Genomic DNA, 19,816 nt, shown 5'->3' on the forward strand with positions numbered 1-19,816 from the left:
ATATAGGTAGTGTTTAAAAATTATGAGGATGGTAGAAAATACAGATGGAGATGAGAAGGTGCAGAAGAGGAGGCTCAGGGCCCAGCCCAGGAGACCCCCAGCACGTAGGGTGAGACGGAGGAGGAAGAGCCAGCAAAGAAACTAAGAAGAGGAGGCAAACTAGGAGAGTCTTCTATTCCTGAAGGCACGAGTGGAGGCTGTCCCGGGACTGAAGGAGCGGTCAGCAGCATCAGATTCTGCTCAGAGGTTGAAAGAGATGAGGGCTAAAGAATGGGATGTGTAACATGAAGCTTGATGATGCTATTTCAGGAGGAGCTGGGATAAAAGGTTGGAGTGGCTTGAGTGGTTGATGGGAAAGTGGACACAGCATGTATATAAACACATGTGCTGCTGCAGCTATTTGGGATCAGGCACGGAGAAGCCAGATGCCTCTAGGGCTGCAGTTTTGCTAGTCCTGCACCGTGAAGGGAGAGAGGGGCAGAGGAGTGGGGAGCATGTGGAAGGAAATTCTTAAAGTGACAGAAGATGCACCTAAGCTGGCCAAGGAAGGAAACACACGTCTGGAGGGGCTTGAGTGTAAAGGTGTTGGTGGTGCTGTTGATGAGGTCAAGAAATTACCGTAATAGAAGTACTTAAAAAAGTGAGAAGCCAAGGGAGCCAAGGAAGGTTTGGTCCAGGGTGTCTTAGCTGTGAAGTTGAGGTTTCAGAGAGCCCGTGTTCCTTGTGGAGGTAACCTGGCGTTGGAACAAAGGAAAGTGCCCCTGGAGGTGAAGTCACCGTTTAAAGTGAATTAAGTCATCCCTCGGTATCCACAGGAGATGGGTTCTAGGCCCTCCAGATTCCAAAATTCACAGATGTTCAAGTGCCTCATATAAAATGGCGTAGTATTTGCATGTAACATACACACATGCTCCTATATACTTAAGTCTGCATGTGCTCAGTTGCTAAGTCATGTCTGACTCTGTGACTCCATGGACTAGATCCTGCCAGGCTTCTCTGTCCTTGGGATATTCCAGGCAAGAATACTGGAGTGGGTTGCCATTTCCTCTTCCAGGGGATCTTTCCGACCCAGGGATCGAACCCAAGTCTCCTGTGTCTGCATTGGTAGGTGGATTCTTTACCACTGAGCCACCTGGGAAGCCCATACTGGATTACTTAAAATACCTAATACTATATAAATAGTTGGAAATACTCTGCCTGCAATGCAGGAGACCCTGGTTCGGGAAGATCCCCTGGAGAAGGGATAGGCTACCCACTTCAGTATTCTTGGACTTCCCTGGTGTCTTAGACAGTAAAGAATCCACCTGCAATGCGGGAGACCTGGGTTCGATCCCTGGGTTGGAAAGATCCTCTGGAGGAGGGCATGGCAACCCACTCCAGTATTCTTGCCTGGAGAGTCCTCATGGACAGAGGAACCTGGTGGGCCCCAGTCCATCGGGTTGAAAAGAATTGTATAGGACTGAGCAACTAAACAACAACAATACGTAACTCACTAGAATATGTAAATACAATGTAAAGGCTGTGTGGAAAGTTCCTGGTACACAGAAAATTCAAGTTTGACTTTTTGGAACTGTCTGGAATTTGGGGGGAGGGGGGATGGAATATTTTTGTTTTGTAGTTGGTTAAATTTATGGATGTTTAATCTGTGGCTATAGAACATCAACTGTACATTGCTGAGGATTATAGCACTAATTCTATATAGATTTTGTCTTGCCTGTAAATGATTTTTTTCCCTTCCATACTCAGTGTCCCTAAACATATATGTCCAGGTTCTTAATTATCTTCCCATAATTTTATTGTTTTTCTCATTAGGGTCAACTGAAGGAGCTCATGCTAGAAAATAGTGAATTGAAGAAGAGTTTGGATTGTGTACACAAAGACCAGATGGAAGAGCAAGGGAAAATGAGAAGAGAAATAGCTGAATATCAGCTACGGCTTCAGGAAGCTGAAAACAAACATCAGGCTTTGCTTCTGGATACAAACAAACAGGTAAAAATGTGTGGTCTGGTGACTGGGGAAGCTGGAGAGTATGTGTCGATGGTAGCGATGAGGCATTTTTTGCAAGCAAGCCAGTGCTGTGTATTATAATTATGCTTCATAATTTTGTGAATGGTCTCATTCTATTAACTTACCTTTCTTTCCCTCAGTTATTTGCACATGTCTTATTTTATGCCTTGAGTTTTTAAAAAATACATTTCCATCTTGGAGAGAGTTCCAAAAACCACGGTCTTTGGAATAGCAGTTTTCTTTTCTGTTTGTTTCCTTTATGATGTTTTTGCTTGAGCCTCCTGGCTAAAGTAACATTTTTCTGCCCTAGCATGAAATGGAAATCCAGACATATCGAGAGAAACTGACTTCTAAGGAGGAATGTCTCAGCTCACAGAAGGTGGAGATAGACCTCTTAAAGTCCAGTAAAGAAGAACTCAATAATTCTTTGAAAGCAACCACTGAGATTTTAGAAGAAATGAAGAAAACCAAGGTATGTTCACTTATCATTACTTCATAACTTAGAATGGCTCATACATGTAACAGTGGTTTTAGTGGTATGAAATTAAATGTTTTCATTTTAATTTTCATGAAAAAAGTTTTTGTAGTGATAAATAAAATCATTCATCCATTGTCTGTTGAGTTGTTTCTACAGATGAGAGGACAGCATGCAGTTCCATAGCTTGAGCAGACTTTATCCATCACTCAGTGAATCCTCTCAAAGTAGGGGATGTCAGAGATTTCTTGAGGTGGATATGAAATCAAGCCAATAACAGATCACTGCAGGCCTCTCCAGACGTAGATAATGATTTGGTGGTGAAAGTCTTACATGAGTGGTCTTCAGGTTCACTACTGTCACCAAACCCACTTTCCCATGACTTTGGGGCTCAAGGTGGGCCAAGCACTTGGCCAGCCATACATATGTGTACATTCTCCTTTTCCTCACGATGCAAGGACCATCAAACTTTTTTCTTTAGAAAAAAAGAAGGTGAACCCTAATCTCAATATTGTTAGATTATATGTGTAGGCTCAGTTGCTCAGTCACGTCCGACTCCTTGCGACCCCATGGACTGTAGCTCATCGGCCTCCTCTGCCCATGGAATTTTCTGGGCAAGGATACTGGAGTGGGTTGCTGTTTCCTACTCCAGGGGATCTTCCCTACCTGGGGATCCAACCCATGTTTCTTGTGTCTCCTGCATTGGCAGGCAAATTCTTTACCACTGTGCCACCTGGAACATTCCATTGTTAGAGTACGGGAAGTCCTATAGTAATTCTACCTGGAAAAGGAGGCTGTTCTGATTCCCACAAATACTTTGCATAAAACGAATACCATCCAGAATGTAAAATATGAACCTGGAAAATAAATATCTTTCAGAAAAGTTAAGCTAACTAGGCATAGATTTCTTAGGTTTATAGTCTTATACAATTATCATGGTGAAGGAAATATACCAAGGAAATACAAACTAAGTTTAAAATAACATTAATGATCAATAATGTTCTGTTGATACAAAATGAGAGATATTAGGTTTAATAACAGAAATAAATAGCTTCAGGTCTATTTTTTAATTACTTTCTCCTTTTTTAAAATCTTTGACAGTTGTACTGTGGGGAATGTCTATTTATATATGTACAAATGGTACATTGTTAGTTGAGTCTATTCAGATCTCATAATTTTATTGAAGTTGATAAGCATTGTTGAAATTGAATTAAATCTAATCTGTTTATGTTTGGAATCAGAAATAGAAAATTCTGAAAGTACAGATTTATTGCAACATTGCTGATAAAATTATTTCAAGGTGAAATGTACAAAGAGGGAAATCTACTTGTAACATCAATGTGCTACTCAGCTTCTTTTTTTTTGATAGTTTGGTCTGCCTTTGTATGTTTATCATCTCTTATCAGAAACTCTTAGAGCTTAGATTGTTTTAGAATTCTGTATTTCTTAATATGCCACATATCACATAATATCCTATCAGAATCTGTGGTGATACTTCATAATCAAATTCATATTTTTATAGCAAAATGTATGAATATTTTCACAAGGTGGGATAAATATAGACTGTAAATTCCTTTATATCTGTCCGGGTCAAGTTTTGCTTATAAATCATTTTCAGAACTTGTTTTTTTGATTTTGCAATTGTGCTTAAGGAACTATGAACATGTACACTAAGAAGTGTTTGATGACATAATTTTCCCATCATTCTATTCACTTTTTGTTTGAGTTCTTATAACATTTAAATTTGTTATAAACCATAATATCATTTGGCTTTAAATTAGTGCTGTGAGCCATATCTCTGGCCTTCATTTGGTATGACTCAGCAGATGTCATCTTAGGTACTGAGACTGCGACAGCACAGAACCACAAATGGGAACACAGTTCTCTCATCTGGAGTGTGTGGCCCACCAAGAATGTGTCCATGAACTCTCGGCCCTACCTCCCGGTGTGATTCCCATTGGAGAAACACAGATACGTTGGGCTACTTAATAGGACATTATCGTAAAGGACTGTGACTTAGGTTTGCTGACACTAAGAAAGGGAGTGACAAAGACCCAGTGTCTACTGGGGGGACTTAGGACACTGAACTGACACGAGGAATTGTTTTATGCATCTTTAGATGTTTTGTCTTGTTTTTAAACTTACAGCATATGATTTGTAATTATAGCATGATTACTTTTCCATATGCTCACGGAAAGCAATCCAAGGTTTTTAAGTGGAATTGCTTTTTGTTTTGTAGATAGAAAATCTAAAATATGCAGATAAATTGAAGAAGGAAAATGATCGTGCCCAGGGTAAAATAAAGTTATGGATGAAATCCTGTAAACAGCTAGAAGAGGAAAAGGTGATGTTGCAGAAAGAACTGTCTCATCTTGAAGCTGCACACAAGAAACAGAGAGCAGGTGGGTGCTAACTGGGCGCACGTCGACGGGCCCATCTGGTGTCCCCCAGTGAAATCACACACTCGTGTGTCTGCGGAGGAAGCGTGGTTAGTGCTCTGCTCTGTGATGGCACGCTGAGTTTGAGCAGCGAGCCGCTTCCCAGTTTCTGAATTTTGTGCTCAGGCTGGGGTCATTAATAGGGTTCAGAAAGAAGCCTGCATTTTAAAAATAGAATGACTGCACCTTCTGTTCTACAAAACGTATAAAAACCTGGCAGCCGTGTTTGCTAATGAGCCTTTCCAAGAAGAGTTATTCAGGTGGATGTCCATTACGTAGTTCCTACATCAAAGGAAGATTTGCGTCTGAGCTGGCACTGGTAATTTACAAACAGATGATTCTGGTTGTCCTTGGCCCTACTAAATAAAAGGTTAGGGACTATATTTTTGGGTGTGTAGGTGAAACGAAACAGTAATGACAACACTTTTTGTCACTTTTCTCCACATACACCCCTAGAGTAGAATGCTTTTTCTGTATGGATAGATGATGGCAAATATAGTATACCTGGCTCTTCTGGACCATACATAGCTTGGCAGGGGTGAGGGGTCAACAGTCTTCCCTGCTGAGAAGAATAGTCAGAATGGACTGGGGCTTCAAGGATGGAATCAACACCAACCAGGCAGCTACAACTTACTGAGACATCTTCCCATATTACTGTCCTTCAAACCCTTGTCCATCAGATCCTCCATTGCCTCCACATGGTTTTCAGCACTTTTTTGAACTTGTCTTTTCATTAGCCCCTGCCTGTCTCCCAGTATACAGCCTTGACGTACTCCTTTCCCGATTTGGAACCAGTCTGTTGTTCCAGGTCCAGTTCTAACTGTTGCTTCCTGACCGGCATACAGATTTCTCAGGAGGCAGGTCAGGTGATCTGGTATTCCCATCTCTTGAAGAATATTCCAGTTTGTTGTGATCCACACAGTCAAAGGCTTTGGCATAGTCAATAAAGCAGAAGTAGATGTTTTTCTGGAACTCTCTTGCTTTTCGATGATCCAATGGATGTTGGCAATTTGATTCCTGGTTCCTCTGCCTTTTATAAATCCAGCTTGAACATTTGGTTCAAGTTCATGGTTCATGTACTGTTGAAGCCTGACTTGGAGAATTTTGAGCATTACTTTGCTAGCATATGAGATGAGTGCAATTGTGCGGTAGTTTGAGCATTCTTTGGCATTGCCTTTCTTTGGGATTGGGATGAAAACTGACCTTTTCCAGTCCTGTGGCCACTGCTGAGTTTTCCAAATTTACTGGCATATTGAGTGCAGCGCTTTCACAGCATCATCTTTTAGGATTTGAAATAGCTCAACTGGAATTCCATCACTTCCACTAGCTTTGTTCATAGCGCCGCTTCCTGAGGCCCACTTGACTTCGAATTCCAGGATGTCTAGCTCTGGTGATCACATCATTGTGATTATCTAGGTCGTGAAGATCTTTTTTGTATAGTTCTTTTGTGTATTCTTGCCACCTTTTCTTAATATCTTCTGCTTCTGTTAGGTCCATACCATTTCTGTCCTTTATTGAGCCCATCTTTGCATGATATGTTCCCTCGGTATCTAATTTTCTTGAAGAGATCTCGAGTCTTTCTCATTCTATTGTTTTCGTCTATTTCTTTGCCTTGATCACTGAAGAAGGCTTTCTTATCTCTCCTTGCTATTCTTTGGAACTCTACGTTCAAATGGGTATATCTTTCCTTTTCTCCTTTGCCTTTAGCTTCTCTTCTTTTCACAGCTATTTGTAAGGCCTCCTCAGACAACCATTTGGCCTTTTTGCATTTCTTTTTCTTGGGGATGGTCTTGATCACTGCCTCCTGTACAATGTCATGAACTTCCATCCACAGTTCTTCAGGCACTCTATCAGATCTAATCCCTTGAATCTATTTGTCACTTCCTCTGTATAATCATAAGGGATTGGGATAGGAGTACGTCAAGGCTGTATATTGTCACCCTGCTTATTTAACTTATATTCAGAGTACATCATGAGAAATGCTGGACTGGATAAAACACAAGCTAGAATCAAGATTGCTGGGAGAAATATCAGTAACTTCAGATATGCAGATGACACCACACTTATGGCAGAAAGCGAAGAAGAACTAAAGAGCCTCTTGATGAAAGTGAAAGAGGAGAGTCAAATAGTTGGTTTAAAACTCAGCATTCATAAAACTAAGATCATGGCATCTGGTCCCATCACTTCATGGCACATAGATGGGGAAACAGTGAAAACAATGGCTGGCTTTATTTTTGGGGTCTCCAAAATCACTGCAGATGGTGACTGTAGCCATGAAATTAAAAGACACTTACTCCTTGGAAGAAAAGTTATGACCAACCTAGACAGCATATTAAAAAGCAGAGACATTACTTTGCTGACAAAGGTCCACCTAGTTAAAGCTATGGTTTTTCCAATAGTCATGTATGGATGTTAGAGTTGGACTATAAAGAAAGCTGAGCGCTGAAGAATTGATGCTTTTGAACCGTGGTGTTGGAGAAGACTCCTGAGAGTCCCTTGGACTTCAGGGAGATTCAGCCTAAAGGAAATCAGTCCTGAATATTCATTGGAAGGACTGACGCTGAAGCTGAAACGCCAATACTTTCACCACTTGATGCAAAGAGCTGACTCATTTGAAAAGACCCTGATGCTGGGAAAGATTGAAGGCGGGAGGAGAGGGGGATGACAGAGGATGAGATGGTTGGATGGCATCACCTACTCAATGGACATGAGTTTGAGTAAACTTTAGGAGTTGGTGATGGACAGGGAGGCCTGGCATGCTGCAGTCCGGCATGGGGTCACAAAGAGTAGGACATGACTGAGAGACTGAACTGACCCGTCTCCCAAAGCCATTACAACAGTGAGTTTATATTCTCTGTCGACTTTTACTGTTCATTCACTTAAAATAGAAAGAATGGACAGAGGAATATAGAGGGGTATAATAAATTAATTCATTTTATGTAGTAGGTTAACTACAAGAAGGTTTGATGGATGGGCTGAAATACGAGTTTGAGATATTTATGGGTTATATTTAAGCTATCCCAGTAAGTATGTGGGCTTACCTGTTGGCTGAAGAATCTGCCTGCCAAGTGGTAAAGAATCTGGCTGCCAAGCAGGAGATGCGGGTTCGATCTCTGGAGAAGGAAATTGCAACCCACTGAAGTATTCTTGCGTAGGAAATCCCATGGACAGAGTAGCCTGGTGGGCTACAGTCTGTGGGGCCTCAAAAGAATCGGGCGTGACTTAGCGAGTAAACAACAATATGTATGTAATTCACTAGAATATGTATCTTGATACAATCCCTCCCAAACAAGAGCTGTTTGAAGTATAAGAACATTTGTAGCTACATCTTCCCCTGCTCCTCCAAAATAAAAAAAATCAAGAGCAAGTCTAAGGTTATCTGCTTGATGATGCCCGATGTTAACTAGAGAAGTGTCACATTACAAATGACTTCTCACTTTACTTTTGACAGATACTGTTATGGATGCTAATGTCAACGAATTAATAACCGAAATGAAAGAACTAAAAGAAACCCTGGAAGAAAAAACCAAGGAGGCAGAAGAATACCTGGATAAGTACTGTTCCCTGCTTATAAGCCACGAGAAGTTAGAGAGAGCCAAAGAGGTGTTAGAAACACAAGTTGCTCGTCTGAGTTCACAACAATCTAAACTTAATCTTCGAAGTTCTCCTTTGGTGAATTCAGTTGCTCCAGGACCATCCCCAGTCCTTTCTGCCACTGAAAAGAAGTTACCATCCAGCCAAAATAAATCTTCAGGCAAAAGGCAAAGGTCCAGTGGGATTCGGGTGGATGGGGGAGAAACCACGCCTCCTACACCAGAGACATTTTCTAAAAAAAGCAGGAAAGCCATCAAAAGTGGTACTCACCCTGCAGAGGATGCAGAAGATGCTGAATTTGAGCCAGAGGGGCTTCCAGAAGTTGTAAAGAAAGGTATGACATAATTTTAAAAGTATTTGTGTTCTTTTTAAAAAATTCTTAAAAAATTCACATACAAAAGGAAAAGAAGCATTTGTATTTTGGGGTTATTATGCCATGGTCCTAATTAATCTTCAGATGCAATAGTCCACTGTTGAATTGGTAAGGTATATACTTTCTTTTCTGTCATGAGAGAATGACAGATCTAATTACTTATGTCACAGTACAAAAAAATACTAGGAGATTTGAAAAATGACTGTGAAAAAACTGTTTGGAATTTGATATTTCTGTGCTGAAAAATCCCCAAATCAAAGATAACCCTTCAGGTTTCCTACCTTTAGTCTTGTGTGATCCAAGTAGTAGGGGAGCTGAAGGATGGGCCCCATGATGCTGGCTCCTGGCTGGAGCTACTTACCGCTTTTTTTTTTTTAAGCCCAGTTGTTCTTCAAAGTGTAGCCCAGAGACTGGGGCCAGTCTAGGAATGTTTGTTACTGCCCTGTGACCAAAACAATGTATAGAAATCATGAATTAAGAGTTGAAAGTTTTCACAGCCATTTGCTACTTTGCTGTTTGCAATATCCAAGCACATAATCAGTTTTCTATTGTACTCATTCTTATTGTATTGTACAAAATATCATTACACAGCAGATGGGACATTACTCCCCACCCCTCCACTCTTCCCTAGAACTAGAGAAGAACAAATACCATATATTAATGCATATATATGGAATCTGAAAAAATTGGTATAGATGGTCTTATTTATAGAGCTGAAATAGAGACACAGACATAGAAAACAACATATGGATACCAAGAGGAAAAGTGGGGAGGCAGGATGAATTGGGAGGTTAGGACTGACACATATATATATTGACATATGACATTGTTGATCCTATGTATAAAATAGGTAACTAATGAGAACGTACTGTACAGCATGGGCTTCCCAGGTGATAAAGAATAAATGATATTCTTTATGAATGATAAAGAAATAAAGAATCCACCTACCAATGCAGGAGACCAGGGTTCCACTCCTGGATTGGGAAGATCCTCTGGAGGAGGGCATGGCAACCCACTCTGTATTCTTGCCTGGGAAATCCCACGGACAGAGGAGCCTGGTGGGCTACAGTCCAAAGGGTCACCAAGAGTCGGACACAGCTAACTGACTAAACCGTCATGCACTGCATGGCACAGGGAACTCCATACTGAGGGCTCTGTAGTGACCTAAATGGGAACGCAGTACGTATAGCTGTTTCACTTTGCTATACAGTAGAAATTAACAGAACAGTTGATTTTTAAAAATGAATTCTGGGATATAGAAAACAAACTAATGGTTACCAGTGGGGAGAGGACGGGGGAGGGGCAAGATGGGTGCAGGAGATTAAGAGGTACAGACTATGTTTGAAACAAATAGGTTACAAGTATATATTGTTCAGCATAGGGAATACAGCCAGTAATATAGCCAATATTTTACAGTAACTAAAATGGAATATAACCTTTAAAAGTTGTGAATCACTGTGTTGTACACCTGAAACTAATATAATACCGTCAATCAACTATACCTCAATTGAAAAAATTCTGGGAGATGATTTGGAAAAAAACACTTTTTTTTTTTTTTTTGCCATAGATGGTTTGAGAAGCGCTACTCTGAGTAATTCTAACCCTTAGCTAAGGAATCTAACCTCCAAATAGTTAGCTGGCTCTTCTTTATGACTGCTTTTTATTTGTAGGTAAAGGGTTAAAAACAAAGCAAAAACACAGGCTCCTGTAGTTAATGTAGTTACTTTAAAGCTATTCTGGAGTGTGTGTGACGCGCTTTCTTTTAGCGTCCCTGGGATTGCCGTTCTCCTCCTGGTCACCACAAGGTGTGTTATCTCCCTCTGTGGGGGGAGATGATGCCGAGTGAATCACTCGTAGCAAGATCCAGACTCTCCTCCCATCCAGTCTGTGTGAGAGGAGTCACCGCAAGTAGCTGTTGTGACTTCACAAACCACCCCTTTCCACAAGAGCAGGCCTTTTCTTTTGCCTGTCCCTTTCTGTTTTACCCCCCTTTTTCCCCTCTGATTCATCTTATAGGCAGGCCCGCCGGTTGGTTCTTAGTAGAAGCAGGAAGGATTGTTTTCTCTTTAATGTTATTTCCACCCCCACCTCCCTTTTCCCCATGGTGTTTCTTATATTTCTGATAAGGAAAAAAAAAAAACAAACCTGTTAGGGATTTACTCAGTTTGCTGCCTCCCAGGGTAATTATGAATAAAGTGGGTCCACTATCCACTGTGGTGAGGAGGAAGTGGTTTTGGAGTCACCCTTATCCTTGCTCACTCGTGAATATCACTCCCACTGGAGAGGCTGATGAAATTGCAGTCAGCAGTGCTGACAATCAGTTTTGTGCCCTTAGGGTTTGCTGACATCCCAACCGGAAAGACTAGCCCATACATCCTGCGGAGGACAACCATGGCAACCAGGACCAGCCCCCGCCTTGCTGCCCAGAAGTTAGCAGCATCCCCGCTAAGTCTCGACAAAGAAAACCTTACCGAGACCTCCAAACCAACAGCTGGTGGCAGCAGATCACAAAAGGTAAACTCTGTGAACATGTATCTACTGTGTGAAATCCAGGAAATGAGAGCGTTATCTGGGCAAGGCTTTGACACTGCACCCTCTGACTCAGGAGCTTTTCAAAGTGTGACCTTCTCCCCGTGGTATAAATAAGTCAGTAGTGAGGAGAGTAGCAAGCAGATGCAAGGATAGACGTCACATTATCCTGCCACACAATCTCTCATCCTTGACCCAGCCGGCTGCATATAAACAGTCTGATGGGAAATGGTGTTGTTAGAGCAGAGCTCCAAGGGTTTGTTAGAACGTTTCGGGCAGAACCATGGAAGCATGTGGCACAGACACAGGTCTTTGCTTGTTTACAGGCTTCCCTCTCACCCCTCTGCCCCCTGGCTGTGATTCTTTGTGTTTATTACTCCTTGACTTTCTACAAAAAGCACATATTTCAGTAGATGTCTAAAGAAAGGAGTTCTGTTTGTGGGTGTCTCTATTTTAATTGTTGAGGCAAGCGAGGGTTGGAATCTTAGGAACCTCTGCACCTTGCAAGGAGAAGGCAATGGCACCCCACTCCAGTACTCTTGCCTGGAAAATCCCATGGATGAAGGAGCCTGGTAGGCTGCAGTCCATGGGGTCGCTAGGAGTCAGACACGACTGAGCAACTTCACTTTCACGCATTGGAGAAGGAGATGGCAACCCACTCCAGTACTCTTTCCTGGAGAATCCCAGGGACGGGGGAGCCTGGTGGGCTGCCGTCTATGGGGTTGCACAGAGTCGGACATGACTGAAGTGACTTAGCAGCAGCAGCAGCAGCAGCACCTTGCAAACAGCCCAGTCAAGTTATTTAAAACACAGAGTGTGTTTGCTTCACAGCCATACCAGCAGCTACCATTTATATATGCAAAGTACATGAATTTTAGGGAACTCAGTTTTATTTTATTTAACTCTCGTAAGTAGTATTATAAAAGGATGAAGAAAGTAAGACTCATAAAGACTGAATCTACCCGGGGTTAACACCTGTCTCTCTCAGCTTGTCTTGCTCTTTTCCTATTGTTTCTCAAATTAGGGATCATAGGAATCTTGTTGGAAGTTTCTGGAATAGCTTACAGAATTTTTGTTTTTAATATTATGATTTTACTTTGTTTATTGGTTAGAGTTTAAGTATTCAATCAGATAACCTTGACCCAGCCAGCAAAACTTTGAAGGTGTAGTAACCCTTATTTGTATAATGTAATACTTTTTAAGTGGGCAGGCGTGTTCCTCATTAGGATTTTAGATACCAAATACAAAGACTTTGGTGATTAGTTGCATCAAAGCAACATTTAAGCAAATGTTTGCTATGCTGATGTATAAGAGCTTTAAGGATTAAGGAGTTTATATCTACAGTTGAGTTTGTTCATCACTTACATTATAATAAAGATTTTATTAACCGGGGGCTGAGGGAGAAGGGTCTGAGATTTTCTTTCACTCATTAAAATGGGCCCATCTGTGACTTGCAATTAGAAATATTCTGCTATTTTGTGCATATTTCTTTCCCTTCCCCATCAGTCCTCCCACCTCCCACCTCCAACCCACCTTTCTCTATTTTTCTTTCTTACTCACTCCCTCACTCACATTTGGAGTTAACTTTTGAATGTTGGTAACAGTAAAACACTGAAGAGTATACTGGAGTAGGTCCTAAGTCTCCAGGGACCCTGAGAACAGTTTATTTTCCATAAAGTAACTAGTGCTTTTAAAGAGTGAAGCTTCCAGACTTGACCAAAGCTATTAACCACAACCTAATTCCTGAAATGAAGTATTTGGCTCTTTCCAGTATGACTTCTGTGATGTTGCTGATTATGTTAACAGTTTACTTGTGTCCTCATGTCTAATACAGTTATCTTCTAAATTAATGGAGCTCTTAATGTCCTGAAGTGATTGCAATAATAAATGTTTAAAGGTGTGTTAGGAAATCACCTCATAAGATTACCATAGGGGTCACATTTTGTTCTTTTATGAGGAACTGATGGTAAAGCAGTTTTCATGTGGAGTTCGAACTTATTTTCTAAGAAAGCTTTGCACGCTAGGGGGCCTGCTTTCCACACTGCTGTCGCATCTGCTGAAGACAGAGCAGTAACCATGGTTTCCTGCAGACTTGTGTGTGCAGGAGCTAGAGGCTGCAGTAGGCACCAGTGGTTATGAATTGCTAAGCAATTTTGTGCACTTGTGCACATGAATGGGGGGTGGTTCCTCTTGAAAGGAGGTTATAGGGGACTTGTGATTAGATGCAAGCCCTCAAAACCCAGCCTATTGGTTTTTAATGTAATTCAACATTTTCTGAGTCAACTTATAAAATGCTTGCCTCATCTGCTAAGCATATTTCATCATTCAGTTTGAAAAAAGAGATAGCAAGTTATCCTTTCCTAAAGCGGTTGCTTAGAAACTTTGGATTATGACTCTTCACCTGAAGTCACTGGCTGAGTGTTGAGAGATTTCCTAGATCATTTAACAGAACTGTTAGTGACATCTGACAAGTTCTAAGGGGAACATGGGTAAGATGCAGAATAGGTGAGGATCAGTCTCTGCTTTGTCTCTGGGAGTTAGTTCCAGAGGACTGTCCACTAACTGTATGAGATGATTGTGAGGCCTTCACCACAGGGTCCTTCAGCAGTTTATTGGGATCTTAGCCATTTTTCCTACTTATGAGTTTCTTTTCCAATGAGCTATGGTGGCAGACACAGTTTGTCAGACAGTTAGGGTACGGGTGCAATTAATAGCTTAAATACCTGGGGAAGTCTGACCTCATCTAGTTATATGGATAAGTCTGAGGCTAACTAACCAACATGAGGATCAAATCCAGAGTTAAAACTCTGATTACCAACTACAGTTTCCTCAATTCAGAATCAAAGAAATTGAGTCTGGAAGGGGAGGCCAAAGGGTGAACTTTGGCTATTCTACTGGGTTTCAGAAGTTTTACTAGCTCAAATTCTCTTTCCCCAATGCGGTGTCTCTCCCCACCTCCTCTCTTTTAATGGTGCAACTAAAGTTTTGATTCTCCTGCAGCTCATGGGTTCAAGGGGAATGTCTGTCTTCTGTATCACTTTCTACTATTAAAAAAAAAAAAAAAGGAAAGAAAAGAGTGCCAGTAAAACTCTTGTTTTTTCCTTCAAATTTCCATGGACAGTAATTTTCCATTGAGTCCTGATCCTTCAAGGCTGCTCCTTTTAAGTGTTCTGCACATCATCTGAGGTAGAGGCAACCTTTCCAGGGATCTGATCTGTTGGCCAGATTTACTATGTTTTCTGTAATGAAGTATTTAGCTGCCTTTTAAAACCACACACTTCCTATGGAAAGAATATATGCGGGGAAATAATTTCCATTCTTTATTCTTCTGCTTCAGAAGGAGGTCCCAGGCAGTCGGTTGGACATAGGTGCTTCTCCGAGTTGGTACTGAACACGTATCACCCTGGTTAAGAGTTCTTCCTCTTTTTCTTTTAAACATCTTCCTACCTGAACCGTCTACTCTTGCCCTTTCACTTTGGTTGTGAATTTTTTCTGTATCTCATCTGTCTTGCTTTTTCTCTCTCCTGACCCCGTATTTTTTCTCACTACCATAGAAACCTTAAAAAATCTCAACCCTACCAGCTGCATTACCCTCTCATCTACTTCTTAAAGTCTCACATTTTTTGAGATCCCTCTTTCTCTTAAAACGGGGATCCCCCTTTCTCTTAAAAGGCAGGACATCGGAAAGGGAACTTAACTTTTTTTCTGGACTTTGTTATTAGATAGCTGCCCTTCTGCCATAAACCAACAATGGAGGGAGAATGATTAAAAGGTTGTTATGTGAGGAAGAGGCTCTAGGTCTTTTAAATGTTATAAATAAGGCTTCCACCTTATGAAAGTGTTATGACTCACTGGATTACGTTTATTTGAATGATAGGGGCTCAAGTAAGATAAATGGGAGCTGGTTTGGGTTCTTATGCAAATATTGAATGTTTGCAGTTAGTCAAGCATATTCTGGGCACTATGGATGTAAAGGTAAAGAGGACATAGTCTTTGTCCTCAGAGAGGTTACCTTCTGATCTGAGAAGGTCACAGTGGCCTTGGGAACAAGTCTCCGGTCATCAGAGATGTCAAGGAGAGCTTTGCAAGGTGGCTCATCAGAGGTTGTATCCGATCCTTTTCTCTAGCTTCTGTTTATTTAGGTGGGGGCCTGTTTTCAGGGTAGAAGAAACAGTCAAACTGTGTACAACTCCTAGAAGACGAATTGAACTTCAAATGTGATGACCTAAATTAGTACTTTATTTTTCATGTTGTAGAAATGCGAATGTGATTTTAAACCTCTAACAACGATACTTGTGCTGCAGGTCAAGGTTTCTCAACAGAGCCCAGTGGATTCAGGCACTACCTTCCGAGATCCCACTGCCAGATCGCTCTCCATCAGTAATCTTCCTGAGAGAAGTCCAGCAGACAGCCCCAGGGAGGGCCTGAGAGCCAAGCGAGGCTGCCACGCCCCCAGCCCAGAAGCCAGCCTGGAGTCCAAGGGCAGTGAGAACTGTAGGGTCCAGTAGAAGAGCCCGTGTGTGTCAGGACTCCTAGAAGGTGGCAGTTGTTGAACAGAAAGCAGTGTGACTGTGGGCTTGTCTTTTTATTCAGCAAGCACCTTATCAGAGGGAAGAAAACAACTCCTTTTAAATCAAAATATATTTGACTATTTAGATCTCCCCTGTAGCAGAATTAGAATTAGAAAAGTTTGGAAGCACTGATTACCTCTTCATTGATATTCCCCTTCTGTAATGTAAAATAGTCCTGTATAAAGCATTTTGGCAGTGTTACACTTAAACGGCAAGCACTATATTACAACTCCTGTTTTTATGTGGATTTTACACTAAAAAATGCAAGTAACATTTTCTTACTTGCAATGGACAGTTCCCAGGAAAATGTAAACTTTTGCTTTATGATATTTCCTTTGTATAATGTTAGACATGGAATAATTTTAGATCAAGAATTTCTTTGAGTTAAGTAAAATGAAGGAGACCCTCTTACATGTTTTTAAGGAAACCCTGCACACAGATCATGTGTGGGCATGTTCCTTGTCTTCCAATGTGTTTTCTCAGCCTTGGCTTCCTTATATAACCTGTTCATATTTGTGTGTGGGGTGGTGGGAGTTGTGTGTTGATTTTCAATTGGCCTGGTTGCAGGCTCCTCAAAGGTATAGTATTTTGAGTTTTCTGTCATTGTGCTATTTCTCTTCAAGGCCAGTTGGTTGTAGTGTTTTGGTAGGATTCTCATAAATGGCGATCAATAAAATATGGCATTTTTTCTAATAAAAAATTCAATTCACCTTTGTTATATGTACAAATGATTTCTAAATATAAATATATTATGAACTTTGGTACCATTTCTTGCTAACTTCAACAGCCTCTTATAAAAGTAAAAATGTTTTAACCAATGATACTACTACATTTAGAAAACACATTCAGTTATATTAAAAAGACATGGTTTGGAATGTGGGTCATGAAGATTATGTAGGCATATAATACGTCCAGCCAGTGCCTAGCACATTGTGTGTACTCATTAAATCTCATCAACAAGGTTACAAGTATGTGGTATTTTCCAGCTCATTTATGGATGACAGAATTTTGTAAATATGCAGGCATTATGAGCCATATCAATTCCAAAAACTCTGGAACAAGTCCTTGTGTCCTCGAATCAGGGTAAAGAAGTTTTCCAAGACATGAACTTATAAAAGATAATTTTGCTGTTGACTTTCAGTTCAGATTTATGTATAAACTTTGACAAATACTAACATTTATATTTTAAAATTGTCCTTTGCTAGGTCGCCTGTATTGTTGGATAATGCTTCAATAATATGAAGCTACTTAGTATTCATCCACTGCAAGTGATATCCTGTCTTTCCTCCTGTTTCTTCAGTTGCTTGGGGTTGTGGTCTGGTGTAATATCCTTATCATAAGTCATCCCAAGGCTGCCGTGTGCTCAAGGGCATGGCCCAGAGGAGATAGTACTACTATCAGGCCATCAACTTTATTGGCTGTCTGCAGTTAATGGAAGATTCCACTCAGTAGGTCTGCCTGGGTGGTTCTGTGGGTCCTTGAAAGCATCCTTTTTTTTTTTTTTTCTTTTCTATTAACTTTTTACTGGAGTATATTTGCTTTACAATGTAGTATTCTTCTGTACAGCAAAATGAATCAGCTATGTGTATACACATAATGCCTCCTTTTTGAATTTCCTTTCCACTTGGGTCACTGCAGAGCACTGAGTCGAGTTCCCTGAGCTATACAGTATGTTTTTATTAGTTATCTAGTTTAGTCACAGTATCAATAGTGTAGATATGTCAATCCCAGTCTCCCACTTCCTCCCACCCCTCCCACCTTCCTCCTTGGTATCTGTATATTCTCTATGTGTTTCTATTTCTACTTTGCAAATAAGATCATCTATACCATTTTTCTCGATTCCACATATATATATTAATATATGGTGTTTATTTTTCTGACTTACTTCATTTTGTATGACACTGTCTCCGTCCATCCATGTCTCTACAAATGACACAATTTTGTTCCTTTTTATGGCTGAGTAATATTCCACTGTATGAAAGCATCTTGATCTTTTCCCAGGTGGACTGTAGCTGCTGCTTCTTCTTACAGGAAATACTCAGCATGTCTTCAGTTTACATAATTATAGAGAATTGTTCACAGTCTTATAAATGGGCAGCCAAGACGTTAAGTATGTTTTTCCTCAAGCTAACAATATTTGTTATACTATGAGCTGAGTTGCATATAGGTGGTAGATTAGTTGTGTCTGACTCTGTGAGACCCCATGGACTATAGCCTGCCAGACTCCTCTGTCCATGGGATTTACCAGGCAAGAATACTGGCATGAGTTGCCATTTCCTTCTCATTGCATATAGCATGAAAACTTTATACACTAGTCCTAACCCTGAAGTACCTGATAAGCCAGTTGAGTCACAGATAAGATCTGGTTGACAAATCATAGGGGAAAATAGACCAAGTCCAGAGATCTAGGTATTTGATTCTCATTTGTACAATGACAGGCTCAGTTGAGATGATTATCTTCATCTTGAATATTCTGTAGGAACTAAGATGGTCCTTTGTGTTATTGAGAGTTATCAGGAGTCCAAAGGGACTGCATCTTCAATAAAAAGGGAATAAAAACCAACATTGAAATTGTAGCCTGAGTTTCTAAGAGTAACCCCTCAACTCTGTATACATACTAATTTTCTCCAAGATTTGTCATTTTTCTCATTCCATTCCAATGTATTTCTTTTGTTGGAACTATTAAATTTAGATTTGTATAAACCTGGAAGGTAGTCAGTATAATTCTTCCCAGGGTCTCCTAACTCTAGAAGGGGTGATCCGTTTCCCTTGCCAACTGTTTTTGGTTGAAAAGACTTCTAAGTACTTTTAGGATGGCTCAGAACATTGATCTTAGAATTTCCAAGTTAGCTTTCCTAAAGCCATTCAGGCTAGGGCAAGAAGTCATGAAAATAATTTAAGTGGGAAATAAACAATGACCAATTCTTTTTTTTTAAATTTAAACAAAGATTTATGTATTTATTTAGGCTATGCTGGGTCTTCTTTGCTGTGTGGGCTTTTCTCTAGTTGTGGCGAGAGGGGCTATTCTACTTGTGGTGTACAGGCTTCTCACTGCTGTGACAGGCTCTAGGGCATGTGGGCTCAGTAGTTGCAGTTCCCGGGCTCTAGAGCACAGACTCAGTAGTTACTGTACTCGGGCTTAGTTCCTCTGCAGCATGTGGAATCTTCCCAGATCAGGAATCAAACCTGTGTCTCTTGCATTGGCAGGCAGACTCTTCACCACTGAGCCACCAGGGAAGTCCTTTTTTAAGTCAGAGGTTTATTATACCACAATCAGGTGTTGAACTAATCATTGGCATGTATTTTAGTTCCCTTTTGTGGTTGACAAAGTGGATACAAGTCTTTCTTCAGCAGGACATTGGAATCGGTAGTTGCAAATTAATTGATTGAGGATAGTTGAGCTATGTTTTCTCTCCTACTTCTATTCACATAAGCTGCCTTCCCTTTAGAGAAATGGGCTTTACTGACCCGAGGGAACACTGAGGGGATAGAACTTAGGTAGCTTCAGAAGAACAAGGTTGTTCTAATGAGAAAAGCCTGAGAACCTGAAACTAGCATCCTACCTCCAGGTAGAGCTGTGTATCTAAGGGCACTATTCACCTGAGCTATGGCTCAGCTACTTAAAACACTGTGTGGAAAGTTGTATTCATTTCACAGTGTTTTCACTTGTTTGCTCAGACCTTATACCTTCATGAGGTGGACATTAGGATCTCCATTTCATAGGCTAAGATTAAGTAAGAGACACAGAGCTTCTGACTCATGTCTGGAGAGAGCTTGTTAAGAATAATAATAATAACAATGGTCTCACAACAAGCTTGCAAAATGGGGA

The 19,816-nt window shown here is 40.7% G+C and overlaps 1 protein-coding gene and 1 long non-coding RNA gene across 2 annotated transcripts in view; one reads left to right on the forward strand and one right to left on the reverse strand.

Annotated features, from left to right (window-relative positions):
* Positions 1-16,696, forward strand: part of CENPF (centromere protein F) — a 60,412-nt gene extending 43,716 nt beyond the window's left edge. Inside the window, exons 15-20 of the mRNA XM_081491317.1 lie at positions 1,813-1,989; positions 2,318-2,479; positions 4,722-4,884; positions 8,372-8,848; positions 11,223-11,401; positions 15,721-16,696. Of these exons, the coding sequence (XP_081347443.1) occupies positions 1,813-1,989; positions 2,318-2,479; positions 4,722-4,884; positions 8,372-8,848; positions 11,223-11,401; positions 15,721-15,924 (1,362 nt within the window). The 3' untranslated portion in view covers positions 15,925-16,696. The remainder of the gene's footprint in view (positions 1-1,812; positions 1,990-2,317; positions 2,480-4,721; positions 4,885-8,371; positions 8,849-11,222; positions 11,402-15,720) is intronic.
* The window catches only part of LOC145506500 (uncharacterized), a 72,434-nt gene continuing 58,713 nt past the window's right edge, over positions 6,096-19,816 (reverse strand). The window contains exons 2-4 of the long non-coding RNA XR_014053978.1: positions 15,429-15,566; positions 9,836-10,051; positions 6,096-9,329 (exon numbers count right to left, since the gene is read on the reverse strand). This is a non-coding gene — a long non-coding RNA (uncharacterized LOC145506500). The remainder of the gene's footprint in view (positions 9,330-9,835; positions 10,052-15,428; positions 15,567-19,816) is intronic.

The sequence above is a fragment of the Giraffa tippelskirchi genome, chromosome 5 (genome assembly GCF_054371585.1).
Source record: "Giraffa tippelskirchi isolate mGirTip1 chromosome 5, T2T-mGirTip1v1.2.pri, whole genome shotgun sequence".
NCBI classification, from domain to species: domain Eukaryota; kingdom Metazoa; phylum Chordata; class Mammalia; order Artiodactyla; family Giraffidae; genus Giraffa; species Giraffa tippelskirchi.